This window comes from Amblyomma mixtum, chromosome 1 (genome assembly GCF_055824585.1).
Source record: "Amblyomma mixtum isolate Tamu chromosome 1, ASM5582458v1, whole genome shotgun sequence".
NCBI classification, from domain to species: domain Eukaryota; kingdom Metazoa; phylum Arthropoda; class Arachnida; order Ixodida; family Ixodidae; genus Amblyomma; species Amblyomma mixtum.
This window is the reverse complement of record NC_143012.1, coordinates 270089705-270116218: the sequence shown is the minus strand read 5'-3', so window position 1 is coordinate 270116218 and position 26514 is coordinate 270089705. Positions and strand designations below refer to the sequence as shown.

Genomic DNA, 26514 nt, shown 5'->3' with positions numbered 1-26514 from the left:
TACTCGGGAACTAAAAAAGATAGGAGGAAACAAATGGTTGCTTCAGATAGAGGAGGAAAAAACGAACCTAGAAGCCACGTTTGATGACTGTACAGTAATTAATTACAGTCAGAAATGTCAAAATTGCGTCGAAATCGCGCGGACGTCGATATAGCAACGGGAGCGGTGTGACGTCACATCCAACGGAAGTCGTCACGGCATAGTGAAAATTGCCACAGAATGGTACAAAAAAGTGTCGGATTTGTGTCAAATTAGATTTAAAAATGTGTAATTAAGCGTATTTAACACTTAAGATCCCCGGAAGATGTATAATTTAGGTGTCGATATCGCCACGGGAACGGCGTGACGTCACACCCACCGGAAGTCGTCACGGCATAGTGTCCTCGGCTTTCGCCTCACAACGCTTTAGTTGCCAAAGTGTCCTCGCAATTTTTCACTCCCATTGAAGCGCATTCGCGTTTATAATGTATCAGTTTTCGTGCTGTAGACTACAAACGGGCTCCTCGTAGCAACAATTTACACAATTGCTGCTGTACACATTCTAAAGTGTGAGAAACGAATGGTTCATTTTTTTTTTTTTGCGGGGGGGGGGGGGGGGGGGGCTTATTTAGCTAACAAAACGTCCTAAACAGGGCTGAAAGTGCTGTAAGCGGTACTACAGACACACGTAAGAAACACCGGTGCAGTTGTGGCGAGGAGTGTAGGTGTTGGCTCTTACCTGAAAAAAAACAAAACAAAAAGAAGTAAAGGAAGAGCGCTGGTTCCTCTATAGCTTTCTTTTACCGCCTTAGCAACTCTGTAGGCGCACTACAGGCTAAAATGGGCGCCATCGATTGCTGGTGACGCAATGCCGGCGCAACAAGGAGAGTCAAACAGAAGCCTTTATTGTCGCTTGGTCTTTGCATGCCTTCTAAGCGCCCTTTCACGACCAGGCGCGACACCTGTTGGCTGCATCTTTAAAATAGCGTGGGCGGGAAGCTTAGCGTTACGAAACGCTATATGACGCTGTTCAGATTTCGCTCGAAAGCGAGAAGTCCGGCAAAAGGAATCGGGTAAAAAATCACATTCGTGACGGAAGCCAACAGTCACCGAAACCAAGGAGCATAGGAGACGTTTTTTTGCTTAAGTAAGGCTTTAGATGGCGTGAAGTACATTTGAGAAGCGCTAATTTATTTTAAGATTCCAAGCACAGAATTTATCAAGCATTTGTCGCCATGTTACTCAGTTTCGCAGTTGCAAGCAGAACGGCTGGTACCCAATAGGAACATATCTGTTTAGAAAAAGAAAATTGCTTTTTTTGTTGCTTTGTTATCAGCAACATCTGCCGTTTAATTTTTAGCCTACGGCACTGAAATGGGAAGTAGAAGTACGGTGTTTAAAAGAGACTTTTTTTTGTTGTTGTTGCTCCTCAGTTCCACCACAATGGGTCATCGAGCCAGCAGAAACGTCTGTCATCAAAGGCAAAAGTGTGGTCATCGACTGTGAAGCCGACGGTTTTCCCAAACCAAGAATTCGATGGACAAAGGCAGAAGGTACTATTCTCCCTCCCCGCCCCCATAAAAAAAAAAAAAATAGCATGTTAACCAGGGCTGTTGCTGAACTCAAACGAAAACTGATTTCTATGTTACAAGAGCAGTTCACTGCAATGAGTCCCTCTAGGTGCACTCAGGCGAAACATTCAGAAAGGAAGTGCAAGGTGAAAAATGCCACTGATTGTTCGCTCCCTGCTCCCTTAAGCCATATATGCCTAGCGTCCAACACCTAGGACCCCGTTTCTTTTTTTTTTTGCGCAGTAACTCTAAAAGTCTATTGTGTGAATGCTTGAGCCGGCTAGCGTAGGTTTAAGAGGCTCTAACTGTTTCAGGCAGACCGACATATGAGCGCGTCTTCTCCCGTATATACGGAGACTTTAGGAATTTAAAAAGATTAAAATACTTTTGATTCAGCAGCTGCTGCACAAGATGTATTAGTTCCGTGTCGGCGTTCACTGCCTTCTATGCGTAATTACGCGAAATCTGTGAATACTGGAATATCCTCTCATAGCGACTCCGGCTATGAGGGACGCCGTACTGGAGGGCTTCGGATAATTTCGACCACCTGGGGTTCTCTAACGTGCACTGATATCGCACAGCACACGGGCCTCTAGAATTTCGCCTCCATCGAAATGCGACCACCGCGGCCGGGATCGAGCCATCGTCTTTCATGTCAGCTGCCGAGCACCATAGCCACTGAGCAACGTTTACAACTGAGCCATCGCGGCATCTTGTGAATATCTCGGAACACGCGCTTCAGGAGATATCTACCAAATGGAGTTGTCTAGAAATGCTACCGCCTGTATGTTCCTAATATAAACACTCGCGCTAGCTGCTGTGGCTAAAAAGTTCATTAATACAATTATCAGACGGTGGCAATTATCATCTCGCTCTGTGTCCCTCTGGCCGCGTAACTTTTGAGCAGAGATGGATTTCACATACGACTCAGTGCCTAATTTTACGTAATGTGTATAAAGCTTAATTTTGGTCATCTTGTACAGCGTTTCAACGTGCAGCATTTCTGCAGCCTTCTTGCACGTTGCTGCCACGCAACGTCAGCGTCATGCGCGCTGCTTCCGCGCAAACCGCAGGTGACGCAGCGCGCGACTTCAAGCCCGTGATGAGCAGCGCCCACGTCCAGGTGTTCGAGAACGGCTCACTGGCCATCAACGACGCCAAGGAGGAGGACGCCGGCTTCTTCCTCTGCCAGGCGTCCAACGGCATCGGCCAGGGACTCAGCAAGGTCGTCAAGGTCACCGTGCACAGTACGTGTCTCCTTCCGAGGCGCCAGAGGAACGCGCGAAACGAAATGGTGATAATGAATTTTAATGGCGCAAGGGCACCTTTGACCAAAGAGTGCCATTGCGCAAGTTATTTTTCTTAGCTCAAGGTGAGGTAAGACACCCCTCTTCCAAGCATTTCACCGAAGAGGAGCCGATCCCGAGGCCATGGGAAAGCTTGTACCTATTGATTCACCGGTTGGTACCCGGCGGCACTAGGGGGTCGAACCCCCCCCCCCCCCCCCCCCCCATCTCCCCAATGCAAGGCGGATACTCAAACCACTCAGTTACAGCTGCGGGCTAAATGCAGTTCCGGCAGTTAGGTACTCAGTTCCTTGAGACACGGTTGCAAAATATACCTGCTGCAGTTGCTTGTTATCGTTGTTTCACGGTTTAACGATGTACAGCCGCCCACAGACGTAACATGAATGACGGAAAGCGTGGCCTGGACTGCCGTCAGCGCCACGAAGCGACAGTCATTGGTGCACAATGCTCTCGGTATGTTTGCGTTGGCTGACGATAGCTGGTGCGCAGCTCTCTTTTACTGCTTTTCCGCTTGTGTCCGATCGCCGCGTGTGCAGCGCGCTCGTCACGGGGGCGTTTCAGAGCTTTTTGCTCGCCGATTCGACCTCCACGGCCCCGGCAACGCTATTTGCAGTTTTCTTATCGCGGCAGCCAGGAACTGCCTGCTAAGCTGCCGCGGTTCGCACCTTCTATCGTCAGACACCGCGAACATTCCGAGAGCATTATCTCGCACCCGATGACTATCGCTTCATGGCGCTGACGGCAGTCCAGGCCAAGCATTCCGTCATTCGTGTTAAGTCTGTGGGCGGCTGTACGGTGTGCTACAGTGCACGATGGACATCATCTGAAGCTGCAGGTCCCATCAGTAAATCAAGGGTTAGACCACAAAGCTCAGTGCAGGTTCTTTGCTCCGTTGTCGGGCTCTATTGAGCATGCACCAGATAACTCTGATTAATGGTGTATTCGGGTGTCTTTTTTACTGCGTTTTAAACCAAAACTATCGCTACTAAAAGGTTAATCCGAAGTATTACAAGCAGTGGAATGCATCAGAAGTGAGTATATATATCCACCAACCTGGCACAATTGATGTCATTGTGTGTTCTATGTTCATCTCTTCTTTTTTCGCGCAACAGTTGCTGCTCATTTCAAGACGAAGTTTGCTGCCGAGATGGTGCGCAAAGGACAGACCACCAGATTAAAATGCGACGCCATAGGCGACAAGCCGATGGGCGTGTCGTGGATGAAGGACAAGCAACCAGTCAGCCCCAAGCAAGACGCAAGGTGTGGACTTTGAACGGCAAACTCGTGGATATAGCAATAAAATCTTAATGACAGCAGATGTAATAAAATTCGAGGGACAGACACCTAAGCCCTGCCTCAAGGGCATGGCGCGATAGGCCTGCGGTCCCTTTTTTCCATCTCACTTCGCAGACACGGACATTGTTCTTTGTTTTATTTTATTTTTATTTTTCGCAAAACACGCAAGGTCTCCCTTTATCCAAGTTGAAAGAATGTTCCTCAGTGGTCGATGAGTAGCGCGCCCGGCTCATAACCCAAGGGGTAGCGGTTCAACCGTTTTCTTTTCAGCGCAGTAGGGGATACTCCGCAAGTGCGCTTTTCCACATAAGTATGTTTCCAAAGACAAGATGGCCGACTTCTCTGTTAAAAAAAAAAAACTGCGTGGGCTACAAGACAGGCGCTAAGGGTGTGAATAGAATGTAAGAAACCTATTTCGGAAGAATCAAACAACAAACTAGTCGTTCTTACTTTATTTCAGCTGGAAACGTATGGGCAGCGTCTTGTCTTGGGCAACATTGTTGTGCGAGAAAGCGCACTTGCGGAATTTTGAATATCCCCTCTTCACAGGCACTACGTAATAGTGGTGGAATGATGTCACGGCCGTGCAGACCAATAAAGAATTGTGTAGTGACGCCATCACTGTTTTGCACTATGGGATTATTGCCCTGTGCGGCCGATTTTCCTGATTTAAATCGGATTAAACGGCTCCCGCCTTTATTTGGACTCACCGCTGAAGGTAGCAGAAGTCAACTAACGCGTGGAGTGCCTTTCAGGCAGTCGCGTGGCGGCTTCGCTTTCGCTTTTATTTTTTTTTTTTCAGGTTTCTGTGAATAAATAGATCCAGTCAGAGACAGCATAGCTGTGAATTAGTCCCACGGAAATAAAAATACGCGTGGAATATTTTGTTTCCGCCGATCGCTACGCATCATCACTCCGCCGATGGCAGAGCGGCAAGCCGACACGGGACTGGCTGAAAGCTTGGTTGACTCCTCCTACCGTCAGCGGTGAGTTCAGAAAAAAAAAAGGCGGGAGCCGGGACGTTTAATCCGTTTTAAATTAGAGAAATCGGCCGTACAGGACCGTAACTCAAAGTTTCTAAGAATGTTCGGAACGTGTAGATCGAGTTCTCGCAGTAAAAATGCTAGTTCAGAATCCTCTTTATTGCACCTTTAACGCAGGCTAGTACAGACAGCTTTTCAACTTAAGCCAATCTTGTTTTCGGTTCTCATTTGAATGTCCCCATGTCCTGCCAGCGTTAGAACGTATTTCCACTCTTGGACTCGCAGGTATGAGCTCGTAGAGACGGTACAGGCCACCGGTATCACGTCCGAGATCATCATTCGCCAGACGGACCGCCGCGACTCCGCTCTCTTCACGTGCGTGGCCACAAACAACTTCGGCCAGGACGACACGAACATCCAGCTGATAATTCAAGGTAATACAGCCAAACACGTTCTCTTGTCTCGAGCCGAAAATCGCAGTCCCGGCAATGTGTCTCCGCATCGATTAAGGGCCGGATTCGGACCTGAGTCGATCAATACAGTTCTTCGCCCGGAACCCTCTAGCCCCTTTACAAATACGAATCACGAAGCTTAGTTATATTAGTCTGTCTTATTTCATTGATTTATTGGTGCTTAACGTCCCAAAGCGACTCGGGCTACGAGGTTTGGTTTATGGTTTATTGGGGTCTAACGTCCCGAAGCGACTCAGGCTATGAGGGACGCCGTAGTGGAGGTCTCCGAAATAATCCAGTGAAGGGCTCCGGAAATTTGGACCACCTGGGGTTCTTTAACGTGCACTGACATCGCACAGTACACGGGCCTCTAGAATTTCACCTCCATCGAAATTTGGCCGCCGCGGCCGGGATCTAACCCGCTTCTTCCGGGCCAGCAGCCGAGCGCATAACCACTGAGCCACCGCGGCGGGTCTGTCTTATTTTGTGGTAACCAAACTCGCTATGCTCAAATAAATTTATGTCGAACTCATTGAGAAAAGCAAATACATAAAAACTAAGCAAAAACTTATCATGTATTTCTGTGTAAACAAGTGAAACAGTTCTGGACAAAAATTTTGAATATTGGAAAACTGTAATGTTCTGTTATAGAAATATTGATGGTAATGGTTCATTCTTTCTGATGTGTAGCACTATCTTTCTTTCAAAGTTTGTCCATCGCTCCCATCGAGCAGTTAAGACTGCCGTAGAAAACCAACGCGGAACACATTTGAAGATAGCAGAAACGTTAATATCAAAATAATGCAAGCATGCCGCCGGGAGGTCTGTAGATATATTAATGTCATAGTTAAATCTAACAATGTATGAAAAAATTTGCTTTCATAAACTCTTTCTCGTTCAAAAATCTTTTTGTCCAAAATTGTTGGGTATGCTTGCTGTACATTTGTCATATATACAAAAACATTAACTGGGGCTTCAACTCAGTGCTTTTTTTCACTTCACTGACAGCCAATTAAATTATTCAGTTCGCCTTCTCAGTTACAAGCCATATATGCTTCTCTTAATGCATTCAAGAGGGCTGTGGTGTTTAAGCAGCTCGTCCTAATCTCCAACTTGAGCTAGAAAGTGCAGTTATCACGGTAAACTTGCAGTGGAGCTTAACATTATCGGTTTAGCAACTTGACAAAACTCAGCAGCCAGTGAGGAAAAAAAACTGCGAATAGAAGAGCAAAACAAACAAACAAGTAAAGAAAGCAGCGTCTGTTGATGTCGAGCGAGGAAATTTATCATTCCGAGCATTTATTTCCGTTTGACAGACTAAGTCATCAATCACGTTTGCTGCTCATCAGCCTCCGCAGGCGCCAAGTTTCTGTGCGCAAAGCACGCTTCAGACTCAACGACGCTGCGTTGAAAGAAAAAAAATAGAAAAGAAAGAAATTCGATGAGCGTGAGTGCCGCATGCATTCTATCTGTACAGACGGCTGAAAAAAGCACCGCGAAAGGAACGCAGAACAGAAAACAATCAATAAAAAAAAATACCCCCAAGTGAGACTGAGCTGTCTAAGTTGTTTTCTGCGTTAAGATTTTCCCACAAAACATTCGGCGCAGAAAGTAGCGGTGCGGTTTTAATAGCTTTATGCTGGTTTCTAATTTTTATTCTTTTTTTTATTCATTCATTTCTTCTCTTCTTTGTTTGAGAGAGAGGTTTTTGCGCTTAATTGTTTGGCGCTACGAAGTTCTGCTCCGGCGTTTTATGTATTGTTCGGAAGCCAATACAAATATGAATTCAATTTAGTGCCCCTGACGATCATGCAGTCGGTGGATGCAGCAGTACGCAGCTTGTTTTTTTTTTTTTGATCATTAATCGTGAAGTAATCGGGGCAGGTAAGGAGTGTAACCTTAGGCACAATAGAGCGTCACTGTTGCGGCGAGCTTTACACGCTTGTAAAAACTAGGCTTAACTAAACGGAAGTTTTCGTTGTCTGTGTTCCTATTTGGGTTCCTCACGCATTAATTTTGGCAGCCGCTTGTGAAGCACTTTAACTGCATAGTAAATGCTATTACTGGCATTGTCCAGCTTTCTGTATATGTCCACTTCAGTACATCGCCTCGCCACGTTGTTCTATTCCCTCTTTATGCCTTTTTAAGCTTTTGTGCTAAGATGGCAACGTAAATTGTCATCTATCTTCGGAGATGTTCAAGACTGCGCGCGTAAGCTCCGCGCGCACGTGTGCGCGCACGTGCATGTGCACGTGCATGTGCACGACCATTTGTCTCTTTAGTCACGGCGCCGCCGCGCCAGCTGTTCTGGACGCGGTCACAATGAGCAGCGCATACAGCGTGATGCGTGGAGTTCGCGTTCTCTGTCCAATGTGAAATTGAGGTACTGCAATGAACATTCTTAACAGACGTGCGCCGTTCTTCGTAAGCAGCACGAGTAGCGATATACGATAGACGCGACAGTAATCCACCCTGCGAGCAATACAACTTTCAACTGGTGGTGACGTGCGCGTTGTCAAAGTGAAATCATTTGGCGTGGCTGCTTTCTAAACTGAAATGAGTAAACGTGCAAAGAACGTGAAACGTACGAACAAACGTGAAAGGAGGAGACTTGCTAGTTAGCACGTCTTAACTGTAAAGCCTAATGCTTCAATTCCGTTTTTTTCCTCTGACTTGGGCTTTAGAGGAGGGGCTGCGTGTTTTGGTTTTTTTTGTGTGTTTTTAAAGTGACTTCCATAAATTGCGCGTTTCAGCAATAAACCCCAGTTGCGAGTTAGCGCTTGTCTGCGTCGTTTCCTTTGCGTCCCTTGTGTTCCTTGCGCGCTATTGTTACATCATGAAGGTCTTAGCTGCACTTTGCTGCGCTATGCCGCTGGCAATGCAATAGCAAAAAAAAGCGCTCTTATAACTCAAAAAGCCTATTTTTAAAAGCTCCAGAACACCTTAAGTGAAGCACCCGGTATACTTAGGGTCTTTGTCCTTGCTTGAATGGATGTTAAGGAGAATTTCCTGTCTATAAAAACACCGCTGCGCGCGTTGCTAAGCCGGAGTGCGAACAAGAACAGCTCGCTTAATAACCCCGTACAGCTTTTCACACCACAGATTGAGTTTTACACCGTCAGTCTAGTGTTACTTAATGATCGCCGTCCGTATCGACCGGCGCGTTCCAGAGCCCCCGGACGCCCCACAGGACCTCAAGGTGGTGGAAACGAGCAGCCGAAGCGTGAAGCTGGAGTGGACGGCGCCTTACAGCGGCAACAGCGCCATCACACACTACACGGTCCAATACAAGGACGACGGATGTAAGGCCCACTAATCCTTACTCATTATGTAGCCTCTTTCTCTGCTTTTTCTGTTCCGAGAGGTACTTACGCATAAGCCGCTTGCGCAGCCGGCAGGCTAGCACTATAGCGTCCGAGGAATGCAGGAGGAGCGAACAGTGCGAGGGCAATAAAAACAGACTGTGCGGTGCTGAAGAAGCGCCAGGGCATCGTCGAGAGCTTTATTGCAAACGGGTCATGCGGGTGCAAGCGAAAGATGCTTTGGAAATCAGGGTTGCTATTCAGCCGTAATATTACGAAATCTGCTACTTTTCATAATCTACACTCTACACTCTAATACGCCTATATGGGTGTAAAAAGGGGAGTAAGCTGTCTTCTAGCGCACTCCCCTTTTTTACTCCTTTTCTGCTCCTTTCTGTTTAGAGTGTGCGAGGAGTTTTTTTTTTATTATTATTATTCAAGTGATAATCAGTTCATGACGACAAACTACTGGAACTTCGTGTATACCGTAAACACTCAACTAAGGGCCGCGCTTGTGTAATGGGCCGCTTCCTCCAACCTGGAAGCCGATAATTTGGAGAAAAAAAAAGTCTGCAAAGAGCAACTACGTTTAAATGTTTTATATTTTTTTCCACGACATGCTGCCCAGGGCGCGAGAACTGCTTGCTGCTATCATTATTATGATTTTCTAGCATGCCTGCTGATAAGCTAGAACTCGAACGCCTTTACTCAAAGCGAAATGCAACGGGAAACCACGAGGCGGCGCCGACAGGATGGTTAAGAATAGCAACATTTCAGCTGCCTCCTCGTATATTGTATCGTGAGCTACATTGGCAAGTCTCCCCGTTTCGCGTGCTCCCTTCGTCGACCATACTGCGCATGCGCGAGGAGCGAGTGACGTCACTGCGCACAGCTGGCGCGCCTTGCCACGCGCGCTCGCCGCTGCCGCTGCCAACTTTTCTTTTTTAATTCGTGGCACACAGTGACCCCAGACATTGTTGTTGAAATATATAAAATTATAGGGATTGGTAATGCCCTGGATGGAACCGAAAATGGCGTTATTTACGAGGGTGGTGAGGAGCCAGGATAAAATAGCGACGAAAGTGTTAGCGATGAAGAACCTTAAAAGTATCTGCAGCTAGGCGCCAGATATAGCGTCAGACTTCATGGTACAATAAAGCAGTTCCTCCGAAATATAGCCGCAAAACTGAACTGAAAAAAACGCCGCTTTCATGTAAGGGCCGCACCCCGCAAAAGTCGCGAGAAAAAATAAAAGAAAGTGCTGCCCTTAGTCGAGTATATAAGGTATTTAGCATAGCTCGCGCTACCTTTTCTATTTTTTTTTTATTTCTGTGCCTGGAATAATTTTCTATGCGGGAAGTCACCGCCAAAGCTTGATAACAGTTATGCAGATGCATTGCGTCTACAATGGCTGCAAGTTTATCTTTAAAAATCTTTGCAATGGCTATTCTTGTTAACACTTTGAACAAAATTACTAAATAGAAATTATCGTTGATTCAGAAAAGCATTAGATAACAGAACATGAGTTAATAAGCACAAGTGAATCTATGACTGATTAGATTAGTTAGTTATAGACAGATTTCCATGAACGGAAGAATTTAATTAAAGGCATAAAAGAGAGCACCTCCGCATATAGTACATCGGCGTCGACTGGGTGGGAAGGGAGAACAGTTACATAAAAATCTTCAAGAATTTACCGTAGCTCATCATTCACTGCATTCCACCCGGCACCTGCTAGTATGACGCCGTTTATTCGGAAAAAGCGAGCACCGCATACCGACGTAGCAAACATTATATAACGTTCTTATCCACGCTATTCCGCCACGATGTGTGCAGCGAAGTGGCACGCCAAGATGATCAACCTGAGCACCTCGGCCACTGAGACGACGGGTATTGTACGCGGTCTCAAACCAGCCATGACGTACCACTTCAGGGTGTTCGCCGAAAACAGGCTGGGACGCAGCGATGCCAGCCACTCCGTCAAGGCGACCACGGCGGAAGAAGGTACGAACTACATTATAACAATTGGCCACGGCAAAAGGTAGCGTTTGCTATGACTGGTTCGGCATTACCGGCTCGAAGCGTACTGTACTACTCAGGTCCGAAGTCGGGGCAAGATGGCATAACTCTAGCTGATAGCGCCCTTGTCGTGTCTTCGCTTCATTCGTCAAATCACGCTGGTTTTAACAAATAAAGTAGCAACTAACAAAGCTTTTTCACTGTGTTCTGGAATGTTCAAGCTATCAATTACGCATACACAAATTCCTCAAATATTCGCAGTTTAAATAACCACTGTTATTTTCGCACTACATTTTTGGGCAGAGACAGTTTTGCTTCATTACTCGAGTACTGATCACAATCGCTTGCTTTCTTACGCTCCCAACGCAGTGCATGCAGGTAAAGTCGTGTTTCCTTAAGATGTGAGATGTGCTTTCTTGGAGCCAGTTTCAGGCGCGATTATTTCAATCCTTTAATGCACGCCTCAAGTTTCCTCATCATAGCGTTTAATGCCGACCAGTTATTGACTTTTTCCGTTGTGTTCGCTCCTCTTTCTTTCCAATGAATCCCCAGCGCCCGGAGGCCCGCCCACCAAGGTCAGGGCGCAACCTATGAGTTCGCAATCATTGAAGATAACGTGGAAGGTAAGGATGGGGTGCCGTTCATTCATCTCGTCAAATTCCTTTCACGGTCGTCATTTCAAAGCTACGTACTGATCGCAAAATAAACCCCTTTTTTTGGCAAAAAGCAAGAATTTCCCTTATTTAGCTTGCCCTTATTGAGGACAGCAATGAACAATGGCGCTATTAATCAAAAGAAGAACTTTGTCCTCTCCCTCCCCCGCTTTTTTTTTACATAGCATTTATAAGAAAGTAATTCAGGGACTGATTTTAAAACGTCGTTCACAAGTGACGGCTATAAAAAAGTAATTCGGTGCTTTATTTTAAAACGTCGTTCGCAAGTGACAGTGGCTTTGTGAATGTTGTCGCTAGCCTGTTGGAAGGAACTGGAAGAGAGCTTCTTTCTGGGCCATGTTACAGAATTCTTGCTTAAAAATGGTTCTCGGCAAACAACCTGTCACAAAAAGAACAGCAGCGCCGAATGTTTCAGCCATCATATCCATATTCACACATCCACGTACAGCACCGCTCAAAAGTCTTCAGGCCACAAAGTTTGCTTTTGTCCAGCACAGTGGAGTGCTTACAGTACCCTTGAAGCGCGTAAAGTTCATAGGAGTAAGGACAAAGGCCCTCGTTCCTTTCAGGAGACTGGTAAGTTCTAGTGTGCCGTGAATGTCAAGCTATGCGGCTTAAAGACAAACTCTCTGGCCTGAAGACTTTTGATCGATGCTGTGCATGAGCCACCATGCTCGATCCACTAGTAATCGAGTGCGCGTGATCTGAAAGCGCCAGATAATTACTGCCTCAACACGCGACGAGATGGACGGAAATGTCTGTAAAATAGTCCACACCCCTACGCCACGCTTCAAAAAATGCCGTCTTGCTCGATGGTTTCATCGCACGACTATCCTCACCTCTGACTAACAACGACTTCAGTTAGCACGAAAACGGTTAAATTTAGGCCTGCACTTTCTACAAGATCCGACGGTGCACGCTTTGTCACACTGCGCTTTTCCAGCTTCATCGCCGGCAGGTTGCGCATTCAGCTTATTCTGTAGTGCAGTTGATAACAATAAACGAAATTACCGATTAAAGTATATTTTGTAACCTTCTGTGCTGCATGCACTCCTGGTAACTTAATGCACGCGAACAGCACAATGTGTAAGGTCGCGCCTCTACAGCTTTTCACAGCCGCGCTGCACACTAGTGCTAGCGCCGCCCTCCACCGTCGCCAATCCGAAGCTTAGGAGTGCCAAAGGTTCTGCAGAAGCGCTACTTACGCGGCCCAACGCCGGCGTGGTCGCCTGAGAATGTTTAGCAAACATTGCACTAGGGTTAGTCTGGGGTGATTGTCGGAGGTGCTTAATTACGTGTAGATTTCAATCGACTGACTAATCACTAATTAGCCCCCCCCCCCCCATCATCGTTATCACAAGTCTATAAAGGAAATATATTCAGTTTTCTCAAAAACTTACACAGTTGAAGAAAACTCCATCCTAGTCTGAGGCTCGAGCCCGGGACCACCGTCTGTTCAGGGCAGTCGTTCTACCTGGTAAACTAAGCTAAACAGGACGGCTAGTAAATGTCAGGGCGATATCGAACTGAATCAGCAACTCGAAGGTGGTACAATGTTAGCTGGATGTGTAGGGGAAACGCCCAAGGTGCATGGACGTATTAGTTAACTCATCAACTAATCATTTAAATTGACTGAACCACAGAAATACAAACATCATTTGTACGCGGTATCTGGAATACTAGTTCGCAGGCTAGTTGGGATCCACGCGCAAATTGGTCAAGAAATATAATTACAAAAGCACAAGCAGGCAGCAAATTTTTACGTAGCAGTAGCAAAAATTACAACCTTTCATGATAATACGACTGCAGGCAGGTACAGAGATTGGTACTTTGCTTTATTCCATGTGGGAATCAGATTTAAATCAAGAGAGGTAACTGCTGAATAGATTTTCTTTTCAACCGTATGGTTGCGCTCAGGCGGGTGTTAATCAGTAACTTTACTTCCTTTCAGAATGACGGCCTGTGGGTCGAGTTGGTGCATGATGAAATGAACGGCGGCTCAACGACGACAGCACAAGAAAAGGACAACATATGCACACACTACCGTCTTGGTAGTGTGCGCATGTACTGTCCTTTCTTTTTCTGTCGTTTCATACTCCCTTTATTTTATAAGTACTGCAGTTTTTGGCGCTACTATCCCGCGCGGTGCAGCCCCCGAGCAAGGAGCTCCACTTCGGCGCCATCAAGGGCTACTACGTGGGCTACCGCGTGGCGGCCTCCTCGGACCCGTACATCTACAAGACTCTCGAGCTGGGCGCTGATGGCCGTGAGGAGTGCGTGCTGACGTCACTGTCTCGCTTCACGCAGTACAGCGTCATCGTGCAGGCCTACAACAACAAGGGTGCGGGGCCGCCGTCCGACGAGGTGGTCGTCCAGACACTGGACAGCGGTGAGGGAGCCTCTTCTCATTCACAGCGGTAGCTGTCGGTATTCTGCTCTGGAGCATCCCATAGGACCTTGTCCACAATGCGATGCTTCGCGCGTCGGCCGCTATGAGCGCTCTGCTACTGCAACGCACTGTGACGTCAATGTCATACTATGACCACCTAGCGCCACCAAGTGACAGTGACGTCACAGTTGGTTATATATAGCGCGGTTGCCACAGGGCTTGCGTCATTCTCTCACAAGAAAAGAGTTGGTGCTATTCAGTACGATAAGGCTGCTCTGTGTGGCGCGCGCAATCGACAGCACGGAGGTTTGCGGTCCGCGTGGATCCGGAACGACGTACCGCAGAATCCGCCTTTTTTCACGACGCGACTGCGCATGCGCCCATCCCCTGGCGGCGGTGTCGCGAAACATACTGGAAGGGTAAACAAACCGGCTTCCTACGCGGCGGGGTGCGTTGCTGCAGCCGTCGGGCGTTCAGCACGACGCATTTGGCGATGCCCACGACATGTGTTGCATACGGCTGCAGTGCCCAATATGTAAAGGCAAGCAAAGTCGGATTTTTTCGCTCTCCGAACGCTTCCCGGGACCGCCTTCAACGCGAAGCGTGGATAAAAGCAGTTCGCCGGCTCGACGATCGTGGCCGCCCTTGGGCACCGTCTAGCACGTCGAGACTCTGCTTGAATCACTTTGTGACAGGTACGGACGAGGTACTGCACTTAAATGCGTGTGCAGTCTATCACGAAATCTTTTATTCATGGGTAGGAAGACCTCGGATGGCACCGCGGCACCCAGACTTCCAGTCGCTGATCTCAAGATCGCGGTTTCGATGCACACCACGACAGCCGCATTTCAGTGGAGGCGAAAAACAAAAGCACTAGTGTGCTGTGTATGTCAGTGCACGTGAAATAAGTCCAAGTCTCATATACTAATACGGAGCCCTCCACTGAAGCATTCCACACAGCCCATGTGTCAGACGTTCAAGTCCACGTATAATAATACCATGGCGTGCGTTCATTGCAGGCAACTGTTTTTCAAGAAACAAGCAAAGGTGCACTGCGGCGATAGCCTCACACGCTTCCAGTTCGTCACCAAAAATGGCGTTAGGTTTGCATCACGGTAGGGCAAAAAGTGAATCGGGTATATTTAAGTTACCTCCAAAAGTTTTGCAGCGCGCACATCCATGGGGATCCCTACGGACGGGCGGATGGTGGAACGGAAGAAAAAATAGAGGACAATCGAGGCAAAAATGTGGCCATTTCATCTGTTCCTACATTAAAACACTGCAAACTGGAATCGCACACCAGCAAGCACATACGAGTTTGCACATTCAGTATCGCGACTGTATGCAGATCGGCCTGCATGCAACTAAGCTGCGGCACGATTTGATAAAGCTAAACAGCACTACCATCAATAAATGGGAAATGATCGGGGATATTTCACTGAACATTAAGTTCCGAATGTAGCCTTCATCTTTGAAGCGGCGGCCCTTGCTTAGCCGGCGATCACATCGCATGCCGGATGATCAGAGATACTGAAGAATTTGCTCTTCGGTGGGCACAGCAGCCTGCTTCGGACTTCGCACCCCGTGATCAGTCAGCCGTAGAAATCCTCCAGATACCAGGTGCTGTCCAGGACGCGCCATCGTCGACCGATTCCAACAAAACGTGCTCCGCAGTGGCACTCAGTCCGGCCGGGCTGGGTGCGCAGTACCCTTCCAGTGAGCTTCCGGCGTTGTACGCGAGGTGGTAGCACAGGAAAATGAAAAAGGCCGATTGGTGCAGCAACGGCGCGCTGCACAGACCAGTCCTCTCACGTGCGGGCAGGCTAATAAAAGATAACGCTGATTTCGTGCATTACGCCACAAGCGTTAACTTACACGGGCTTTCCTGGAGTGCGCTTTCGAACTCCTCGATCTCGCCGGTCGCGTCCCTGTCTTCTAGTTATCTAAGGCTGCCGGTGAACCCCTCGGACGGATATTGCAAACAAGAATTGCCCCGTCCTGGAACAGCTATCCACAACAGCTTGTTTCCTGCGGAAAAAGTTTCGACCCCGTACCCTCCTTTATCTCTCTCTTCTTTTTCAATTGTCATCTTCAATGGATGTAGTTCAGCATATCTGTCACTGACGAACGTGACTGATCAAAGATTGCTTTTGATTATTAGAGAGTTTTAGTACAGCAGCAGTGACGTGCGGCAACTTGTAACTGCCGATCCGTTCACCCAGGCGGCGAGGTGCATGGGAGCGCGCATTAGCGCTGCGTACTGACACTATGCACTTGACTGGATCCGTATACGTCCACGCTAGTGCGTCTCCGCTGTGCTAAAACTCTGTATTTTTGCTTTATCTGTTCTTCCGCCACTCTGACCCTCCTCCTCTCCAACAGATCCGCCGTCTCCGCCGTACCTCCAAGCTGACGGGAATTCGTTCACCTCGGTGTCACTGAAGTGGGACCGCGCACCTGGCGACCCGAACCCTGTCACAGGTACTCACAACAGCCCAGTGCGGCACGAAAACTCGAAATCTATTCAGATAATGTGCACCTAAGCCATTTCTGGTAGGCAATGGCGCAAAGCGCTCATTCATTCATTCATTCATTCATTCATTCATTCATTCATTCATTCATTCATTCATTCAAATACCCTGAGGTAACGAGCGGGTATTACATGGGGGGGGGGGGAGAAAAACAGTGAAAAATAAAGCAACACAGAATTGCGATAAGTACAAAGGTCGTAGCTGTAGACACTATGTTCAAAAGAAACCTCAGACACCCGAAAATATAAAGACAGGTTGCAACAAACATTCAAGTTCGTCCGAGGGCAGCGTTTGCACAATTAATACAGATAAATGGGAGGGTGAAGATTGCAGCTCCAGGTAACATGTCGAACCGGCTGCAATTTTGTCGTGATCATCGATAGTGAGTGCTGTCTCCTCGCTCACCAGTAAATTATGGAAACGATAGAGCCTGTGAATCTCTACAGCTGTATTTATTATTTCGTTAATAGTGTTTAACGTGCCAAAGCGACTCAGGCTATGAGGGACGCCGTAGTGGAGGGCTCCAGATAACATCGGCCACCTGGGGTTCTTTAACGTGCAGTGACTTCGCACAGTACACGGGCCTCTAGCATTTCGCCTCCATCGAAATGCGACCGCCGCGACCGGGATGTCGGCCACCTGGGGTTCTTTAACGTGCAGTGACTTCGCACAGTACACGAGCCTCTAGCATTTCGCCTCCATCGAAATGCGGCCGCCGCGACCGGGATGTCGGCCACCTGGGGTTCTTTAACGTGCAGTGACTTCGCACAGTACACGAGCCTCTAGCATTTCGCCTCCATCGAAATGCGACCGCCGCGACCGGGATGTCGGCCACCTGGGGTTCTTTAACGTGCAGTGACTTCGCACAGTACACGGGCCTCTAGCATTTCGCCTCCATCGAAATGCGACCGCCGCGACCGGGATGTCGGCCACCTGGGGTTCTTTAACGTGCAGTGACTTCGCACAGTACACGAGCCTCTAGCATTTCGCCTCCATCGAAATGCGACCGCCGCGACCGGGATGTCGGCCACCTGGGGTTCTTTAACGTGCAGTGACTTCGCACAGTACACGAGCCTCTAGCATTTCGCCTCCATCGAAATGCGACCGCCGCGACCGGGATGTCGGCCACCTGGGGTTCTTTAACGTGCAGTGACTTCGCACAGTACACGAGCCTCTAGCATTTCGCCTCCATCGAAATGCGACCGCCGCGACCGGGATCGAACCCGCGTCTTTCGGGTCAGCAGCCGAGCGCTATATCCACTGAGCCACCGCGGTGGCATAGCTCCATTTAATTGTGTTAAATCCCGAGCTTCCTGCTTTTACACCGGAGTTTAAAGGCAGACTAAATAAAAATGAATAAAAAAAGCGCGAGGGATCGGACAACGAAAGGCACTGGACACCACGAGCGCTGGTGCATTTCGCTCTTCTATAGGGTGCCTCGATGCATTTACGAGAGGAAGCTGCATCGAGGCGCACTAATCTCTCCCGTCCTTCGCGTTCTTTCAGACATGCACGTAAACAACGAGCTCGTTTTACTACACTCGGCATATTTGAAGTTGGCCTGTATAGACATATTGCCGAATATTAATGACAAAGAGACTACTTCCACTAAAATAGGAGCTTGTGAAAGCTGCAAAAAGAAATTAATACAAGTATCACCGCCACCAGTCGTTTTCAAAGCATACAAACTGCATGACGCTAGGCATTTTCTTTTTTTCTCACGGATCCCTTAAACCAGGCTACACCACAGTCCACTGTCACTCGGTGATCGCGGAGGGGCCTTTCGGTCTTGCATTAACTAGTCTTAATCCAGTCGTGGGGAAAAACAAATGTTACATTCTCAAATCCAATTTATCTCGCTGGCCACAAATGCGTATTTGCCACGGTAGGAAAAGCAATAAAATCGAACGGTTTTTTTTCCTTTTTTTTTTTGCTGAGAACTAAACTTAGATGGTGTTGTCCTGAGTGTTCCTCTAAGTTCAAAGCGCGTTCATGCCGACAAGTGCGAAAAACAAAACATAAAAAGGCTGACTCGGAAAATCCAGAAATCAATCGACGAGGAAAGACCACGCCGTTGTTTTCAATAGCGCAAGCGGATGTGATTTGTCGTGCAGGTTACTACGTTCGTCAGAAGGAGGCGGGCAGCGGAGGCGAGTGGCACGAGACGCACGTGCCGGGAGACCAGAACTCGCTGACCGTGGACAAGCTCAAGTGTGGCTCCACGTATCAGTTCGCCGTCCGCGGGTATAACGCGGCCGGCACGGGAGACACCAGCGACATCGTCACTGTCAAGACCAGCGGCGCCGGTGAGACCCTTCAACGACGCATTATCTTCGCATCCTTTGCAAGCCCTGTGCCTCACTAAGCACTCACTTGGCCAGTCAAGCAAGCAAGCAGAGACAATTTCCCTTAACATGTTCACTGCGTCGTGGGTCACCGGTTGGTTACGTCGTGCATTCGTGCTGTACGGCCACGAATACTTAGTCGGGCTATGAAGCAGTGGGGCTGCTCAGATTTTTTTTTAATAAATCCCGCTAAAAGCACTGACACCAGGTAGCTATCTCCATCTCTCGGCCGTTCCAAGAAGTTGGCTTTGCCGGTGCCTCACTGATGGGTCACGCCGCATCCAAGAACAATTTAAGGGCGATCAACCCGTGGGCCGCGACGCACGGGATTAGGGCTACAAAAATCGCTGCCGCGGTGAACGTCCTAAGTTAGATACATAGAGAAGGCTTTAGGCTTACGCATGCGTGCAAACGGGTTATGAAAGGCGAAATCGTTGGTATCGTCAGCAATCGACGTCTTTTTCACAGCAGAAAAAACTCACGCTCTGTGTGCGACAGTTTAGCTGATGTTGATCTGATCGGAGCATTAGAAGTGCTGCGGCATGGTACGTCGATTTTCAGTGAGTGTCTTGAGAGAATCCACTTTGAATACCTATTAGAATACACGTCAGGCACGTAAGCACGTTAACTCCGTGTATAGTGGAAGCCACGTTTAAAATAAAATAAAAATTATTTTTATATAGGTTCATGCGCAAAGAATAGCAACAGAACATTTCAAGACGACGGCGGCGCGTCTCCTAGCGCACCCTGCTTTGTTGAACTTTACAAACAGGTGATGTCAGTCACATATTAACGGTCTTGCAGTGATGCGTGTTATCATTTGGGGTGGTTAGGAGAGTTTTAATTTTAGTTGTTATGACCGGCGCAGATGTAACTTTCGTCGCGAATATTAGTCGACCTTGGAAAGAAATGGGCGCCGACCAGCCTAATGAGGCTCAAACGGGACGTTTCGGCTCCCAGCACGCAAGACTTATCCGCATTCATTGTGAACAAGGACCCCTTGTGTTCTGAGTCCCCTTGCTGGGATCCGAAACGTCATCTTTGCATTTCATTCAGTTGGTCGGCGTCATTTTCCCTTCCAATGCCTCCCCAGCTATATTTCGGAGAAACCTCATTGAAAACAATGCGGATTTGGATTCGAACAACATCGGCGCCTTGGCAAGCGTAATGGCGACGGTGTCCCCGCAGCGCCCGTTGCCCCGGACCGGCAGTCGCTGGTGCAGTCCAACGTGAGCTCGGCCGTGGTGCTGCTGGGCGCGTGGCACAGCGGCGGCTGCCCCATCCACCAGTTCACGGTCAAGTACCGGCGCCGCCAGGACGCCGACTGGACCACGGTGCAGGCGACGCGGCCGAGGGACGCGCGCCTCGAGATCCCGGGCCTCGCGCCGGCCACCTGGTACACGCTCCAGATGACGGCGCACAACAGCGCGGGCGTCACGGAGGCCGAGTACGCGTTCGCCACCCTCTCCAAGCACGGAGGTACGCACTCGCTCTCACTCCCTCGCTCGCGTGTATTCCACGAAGCCGACTTACTTGCGCAGTCGAATCTCAGATTTAACACCCCCGATAACAGTTGCAGAACAATGTGACATTTAGGCCTTTAGCTTGCAAGAGGCTCAGTGCGACAATAATGATTGCGGTGGATGTGATTATAGCCGGAGTGGGCAGCATGTGGCGACTGGTATAAAATGCCGTAAGGGGGTTCGCCGTAAAGTATTTGTCGTCTGCAAACGTGCAATCCGGAACCCTAATTCGATGAGCGTGTGGGCTGTTCGCGAAAACCTATAACATTTAATTTGCAACTTCAGTCGCTTTACGCCATCACATAGAACACCGAAGAGTCTAAGGCCACTGTGGCTAAGGTTACATCAGAGGACTGAAGCCTCATCTTAGCTAATGTATTTGACCCTATAGTGACGTGGCCTCAGCGTTGCGTGTGGCGCACGCCTTTTTAAATTCTTCAAGGACACAGGACTCAGTGTCAGCTATACTAGAAACTGGGCTAGCTAGTAATGCTTCAAAGAAACATTAGTGCGCTTATTGGTGACAATTAACTGCCATAACAAGGGTGAACGTAAAGAAAGAGCAACGGAATGTACCGCAACTATTGGCCGAGAGATCGTTTAAAATGTGGGCAACTATATGAGAAAGAGAATTGAACTGCATGGGTGCAGTAAGTGCCTTGTTAAACTGTGCGACAGCAAACCCTGCGGGCTGGACACTTTTGAGAGAGGCTATGCAGACAAGCCCAATTAAACACTCTTTAAACGTACTTGACTGGAGAGAAAACCACGCTATGCGATAAAACATCGTCGCAACGCCTAAACATGTTCCTTAATTACGAAAAACTACAAGACCCGCTTTCTCTTTAACCCTTCTCGTATGCGCTGTCAAACATCTATACGCCATGGGAACGTTTTGTCGCATCGTCAGAAACGTTCCCCAGTGGTTTTCTATGACTGTCCTCACTGTTCAATGCGACGAGCGTTGGAAAAAATTTAAATTGCTAGGCATCGGAAGAATGAACCATTACCTCCAATGTTTTCATAACAGTGCCTTGCAATATTTCAGTCTTCAAAATTTTTGTCCAAGAATGCTGCACATGTGTTAACATGAACACTAGAGACATATAGCATAGCAATGACGTTCAGGTGTAGATGTACACCGGATTACCGGACACCTGTTGGGAACTCACAGTGCAGGGGCGGGACCAAAAGGGACTACTGGCCATGCGCAGCAGGTGTCCGCTAATCTGGTGTAGTCTAGCGCGATTTGAAGGTTATCCCGTTCGTTCCGGCTAAAAAGTGACCAACCACTTTTTTTTTTTTATGCGAAGCATATTGCTAGAGCTACCACTCACGCCGTCGCCGTGGGACCCCCACGTGACACCGTGACGTCACACCACGTGACATCGGATGAGAGAGCCGGCCTCCACCTCGCGCCGTCGCCGTGGGACCCCTAGCCGTCACACCCGCGCATTCCCGCGCATTTCGAACGCGCGTTCACACTCGGTGTAGGTGAAACGCTCGCTCCACCGGGCAGGCAGACGCGGCTTCCGTGGCAATCCAGGCGCTCACCCAACGCGCGTCTCGGGGTTAGTCGGCGTTCCGCTGTAGCCATGCCGTTGTCTTCCCCCACGACGAAGGCTTCTAGTGGTTGTATTAAAATGACCAAGTATTCAACCAAGGAAAGCCATGTATTACCAAGTCTAGCCACTAATATGCTTCGCATTCCCCAGGCTTAGCCAAGCTGAGCCTCAGCAATTTTTTTTTTCTGGCTAGACGGTCGCTTAGTCCGCAAGAGACATGACGGTGCAGGAGAGAGAAATGCTTCGGCTAGCTAGGCTGATGTATTCGTCACCGCCTTCTTGCGAAATTAAACCGTATTAAAAGAGTTTAATCGAAGTAGGTTAAGCCTAAAGTGACCACCTTCAAATCGCGTTTGACTATACGTCTAGCTAGGACATCTCCGCTAAGCTAAATCTGTCTAGTTTCATAAGCGAACGGTTACTCGGAGCATACCGGCCCAGGCTGCATTTTTAATGCACGTAGCATGTTCGTTTCAAGCACCGCGCCAACACCAAACTCACCTCGTCCCATCGACCGCAGCCTCAGACCAGGTGACGCCGCGGACCGAGGTGCACCGCGAGACGTCGTCGGTGGTGTCGGACGCGACCGTGGTGGTGCCGGTGGTCGTGTCCCTGGTTATTGTGGTCGTTCTCCTGGTCGTCGTGTGCATGGTCGTCCGCAGAAAGCATTCCTCCGGCAGTTCCCAGAGTGGTACGTACGCCAACGGTAAGCCTAAACGCTTCCGCGGGGCCGCTGCTTGAGCTGCGCGAATGTTTCTCGTGTGTGTGTGTGATTTCGGTCTAAAGTTTATGCCCTCAGCTTTCTGAGGTTGTCGGGCTGAAATAGTGAATCATGTTGATTACTGTAGCAAGCACGGCTGGCACTAAATCGTCAGAGCACTTATCAGTAGAAAAGATAAGAACATGGCGAAGAAATATCGCAATCTTCAACGTCCCTGCCTTTCCTTCTCTTCCCTTTCCTCTCCGCTTTTATTAGATATTTACCAAGCCTGTGCTGTAAAAACAGGGAGCATGTCATGGAAAAAAAAAACTGAGGAGGGAGCGTCCGGCGACAACCGTGAAGCCTAGTCTTAACAAGTAAAGATATAGTAAAAAAAAAGAGAGTTTGTCCCCCCACCCCGTGATCACGCCACGTGATAGCATGCGGTAAAATCTAGCCACGCTGCGCGCGCGCATGCGCGGATTAGCGCGGCAGACTGACTGTAGATCAGCCTCCTTGCTGTAGACGCTCCGCGCCACACGCCGCGTTGCGCGCGCACTAAAACATACCAGAATCAAAACATAAAGTCTGACTGGGGGAGCGAAAAACTCACGCTCCCTCCTTAGTTTTTTTTCCTCCATGGAGCATGTTCACATGCTTCGGCAGGAAAAGATGCTATTGCTTGAAAGTTGCAGCTATTTGGAGCATTTTTTTTTAAATCAAGCGTATTCAAACTGATGACGTGAAGTTTCGTGGAATTGCTTCGGTTATTTTCGACGTTTACTTATTGTTTTCGTTTTCCCTGTGCGATAAATGTGCTGAGGTAGCCATACAAAAGTTTAGAGTTCTATTCAACAAAAAAATCTCGTTCAACTCCGCTGCTACGTACTTGTGGAAACGGCCCGTGACACCAGCAACTGTCCGTTATTTCTCACTCTTGTATGCTTTATAATAATTCTGTGGCAAAGATAAAGTGGCAACCCATCGATCTATGTCAACCCCAATTCTGTCCTCAACTGCCTCCCTTTAAGAATGCAGTGACTGGCCGCGCCTGCTTGTGAGCATCCTCTGCTCTCGTCGTCCCTCGCAGGCAGCTCGCTTTACGGCACCCGAAAGAATGGCATGCAAGAGGCCATGCAGATGAGCGACCTGGAGGGCAAGGTGGGAAAGGAGTGCTCCAGCAGTGCCTTCTTCCCGGCGCCTTACGCAACCACGCAGCTCGGGACCAGGGGCCCCGAGAAGAGGACCGACCACATGGCACGAGAACACCCGTTTCTCCTCCTCCGTTCTCCTTTCGTTCCCTGCTCTCGAAAGATAATTATATAGAAGATTGCTAGCATTTTGTCTTAGGCAATACGGGACACAGTAGTTGATTCAGCCTCCACGCAGATTTCCTCCACGACGAAAAAGTAGTCCGCTGCTTAAATGTTTCTTGTTATGTGAACAAGAAGCTCATCACAAGAAAAAAATTATAAGCTCTTGGATTTTGACACGTGGATTGTTTGATATAGCCAAGCATTAAAAAGCAAGGTTAGGTCGCGAGATTTGTGAGGCTTATCACATTATCAGGGAAGGTGACAAGTGTGTAAGCACGACGTCACTTGCCCTGACCAGGAAAGAAACCATGTATCTGCGAAACAGTTTGCCACTTCTTGATTAGTTTTTTGTAACGCAGTGTGCGCATGTGCCACTGAAGTGTTTTAAGTACATGTTTGGTGTAGTAAACCTTTAGTTGATGTTTAGCGCTCGTCCTGTCTCCTTCTCTGTCTTTGTCCTAGTTTTATGCGCTAGTCTTTTAATTAACTATGTCAAACCAACTAGCCCAGCTTTCTGCCTTGATTAAAAAGCTGATTTCGTTTATAGTTGCGATTGGCCAGCGAAGTACTACAGGACGCCGCGGACCACGGCCGAGTGTTAGCAACTGCTGTTTTTTTTAAGCTGTAACCTACTAGAGAACACATTAAACGTTTTTCAGAGTTCGTGATAGGTTTTAGTATTGATGAATGCACATCTACCACTGTGCATCACATATGGGAAATTTCACTGTTAATTCTGGTGGCCGTGTAAGTTTCACTCATTCCTGGTGATGTCTGTGACGAGGTGCGAAACATCTAAATTTATACTCCGAGTAGTTAATTTCTGGTAGTCGCAGATAATGCGACTACCAGAATGCGCATCAGTTTTTACTGCTGAGTGTTATGCCATCTTTGTAGCTGTAGAAAAAATAGTAAGAGAGAACATCAAAAATAGCATCATTTACACCGACTCCCTGAGTATGCTTAAAGCACTGCACTCCAGAAATGCTGCTGAACCGATAATAGGAAACATCATACATAACATAGTTAAAATCACAAAACAAAAGCATAACATTAAATTCTGCTGGGTTCCTAGCCATGTTGGAATTGTGGGCAATGAGAAAGCAGATGTATGCGCTGCACAAGCCCGGAATGGTCAAATAAAACAAGTGAGCATACCGGACAGGGATTGCTTAAAGTTTATCTACAGTAAACTCAGAAATAAATGGCAGGCTGCATGGCAAGAGCACGTAAACAACAAATTACATTCTGTGAAACCAATTTTAGGGGAATGGCAATCATGTAGGCATCAAGAACGTTTTACCGAAGTTATTTTATGTCGGCTCCGCATTGGACACACCCACCTCACGCACAACTTTCTGCTAGCCAAACAAAACAAACCTCTCTGTGAAATGTGTGGTGCTGAACTCACAGTGAACCACATTTTAATTTCATGTATAAAACTAGAAGAACTAAGAAAGAAATATTTCACAACATTTTACAGGGAAAGCATCCCATTACACCCCATGCTACTCTTAGGTGATCGAGCACTGGTTGACATTTCATGTATTTTTAGGTTTCTCAAGGAAGCCAACGTTTTAAACAAACTCTAAGTATTTTTAAAAAGCTTCACCATTAACAAAAACTCTAACCTTGTGTTTGGCGCATCATAGCCTCAGTTGCTTTTGCGCCATAAAAATCAATATAACTAACTAACTAACTAATTTCCTACACAAACTCCGCAATACGTCGTATTGTCTATCTCTTTAGTATCTTCATCTCGTTTTTCTGTTTTCGTAGACACCGCGCGGGTTGAGAGCAAAACTATGATACATTGATATCTGTGTGCATTTACACCTCTCACGGACGTTGTCAAAATGCTGAAGAAAGAAGTTACAAATTATAGTTTATTTAAGTGGTCAGTGCAAGCGTAACTGCTCGCAATAGTCACCTAGCACTTGTGAATGCCTAATACTTAAATCTGATGTTGAGCTTGCCCGCAATGACTGGTTCTTCCTAAATTGCAACCTGAAGACGCTGATATAATAAGGCAGCAATTACAATTTCTCGCCTGCCTTTTGTTTGATGTTCCCCGCAGGATGAGCCCCTCTATGCCACCGTGAAGCGAACGCCACGGCCTCCCCGGTCTGATGGTCACATATACCAATGTCCAGGTGAGCTGGCCATCGCGTAAGCTCGTACAGTCGTTCACACACCTGTCTAGAGTGCTTGAAAGGAACGCTGTGTATTACGCTTATGACAATCCCCGCCGCCCGGCATGCCCAATACTTCTTTTAAAGACATGAAGAGTTAAACGCAATCCAACGAAATGTGCGCGCAAAATAAGGTGCTACTTCGAGCCCTAGTCCACTCGTAAACGACGCAAGTGTGTTCCATTGTGCGCTATTCAAGCACTATGGACAGGTGTGTGGACGACTGTTCAGTGTACACTCTCATTAATTCAATCTCGCTTAATTCGAAATTCCGGTTTATTCGAAGTGAGGCTTTATTTCCGTCAACTCAAAGTGATTAAAAGTGTTCTCCTAATTCCAACTCCGCCTAGCTCGAACAAATTTTCCGCCC

General features: G+C 47.9%; 1 protein-coding gene across 2 annotated transcripts in view; it reads left to right on the top strand.

Annotated features, from left to right (window-relative positions):
• Positions 1-26514, top strand: part of LOC149371673 (cell adhesion molecule Dscam1-like) — a 275616-nt gene that overhangs the window by 246843 nt on the left and 2259 nt on the right. Inside the window, exons 11-24 of one of the 2 annotated variants that reach the window (XM_089565914.1) lie at positions 1413-1532; positions 2624-2797; positions 3970-4117; positions 5422-5570; positions 8759-8890; positions 10727-10894; positions 11462-11532; positions 13735-13972; positions 16355-16453; positions 18618-18809; positions 20037-20327; positions 22457-22627; positions 23727-23893; positions 26030-26105. In XM_089565914.1, the coding sequence (XP_089422040.1) occupies positions 1413-1532; positions 2624-2797; positions 3970-4117; positions 5422-5570; positions 8759-8890; positions 10727-10894; positions 11462-11532; positions 13735-13972; positions 16355-16453; positions 18618-18809; positions 20037-20327; positions 22457-22627; positions 23727-23893; positions 26030-26105 (2196 nt within the window). Of the gene's footprint in view, positions 1-1412; positions 1533-2623; positions 2798-3969; positions 4118-5421; positions 5571-8758; positions 8891-10726; positions 10895-11461; positions 11533-13734; positions 13973-16354; positions 16454-18617; positions 18810-20036; positions 20328-22456; positions 22643-23726; positions 23894-26029; positions 26106-26514 lie in introns of both variants that reach the window. The other variant, XM_089565913.1, reaches the window with a different exon arrangement.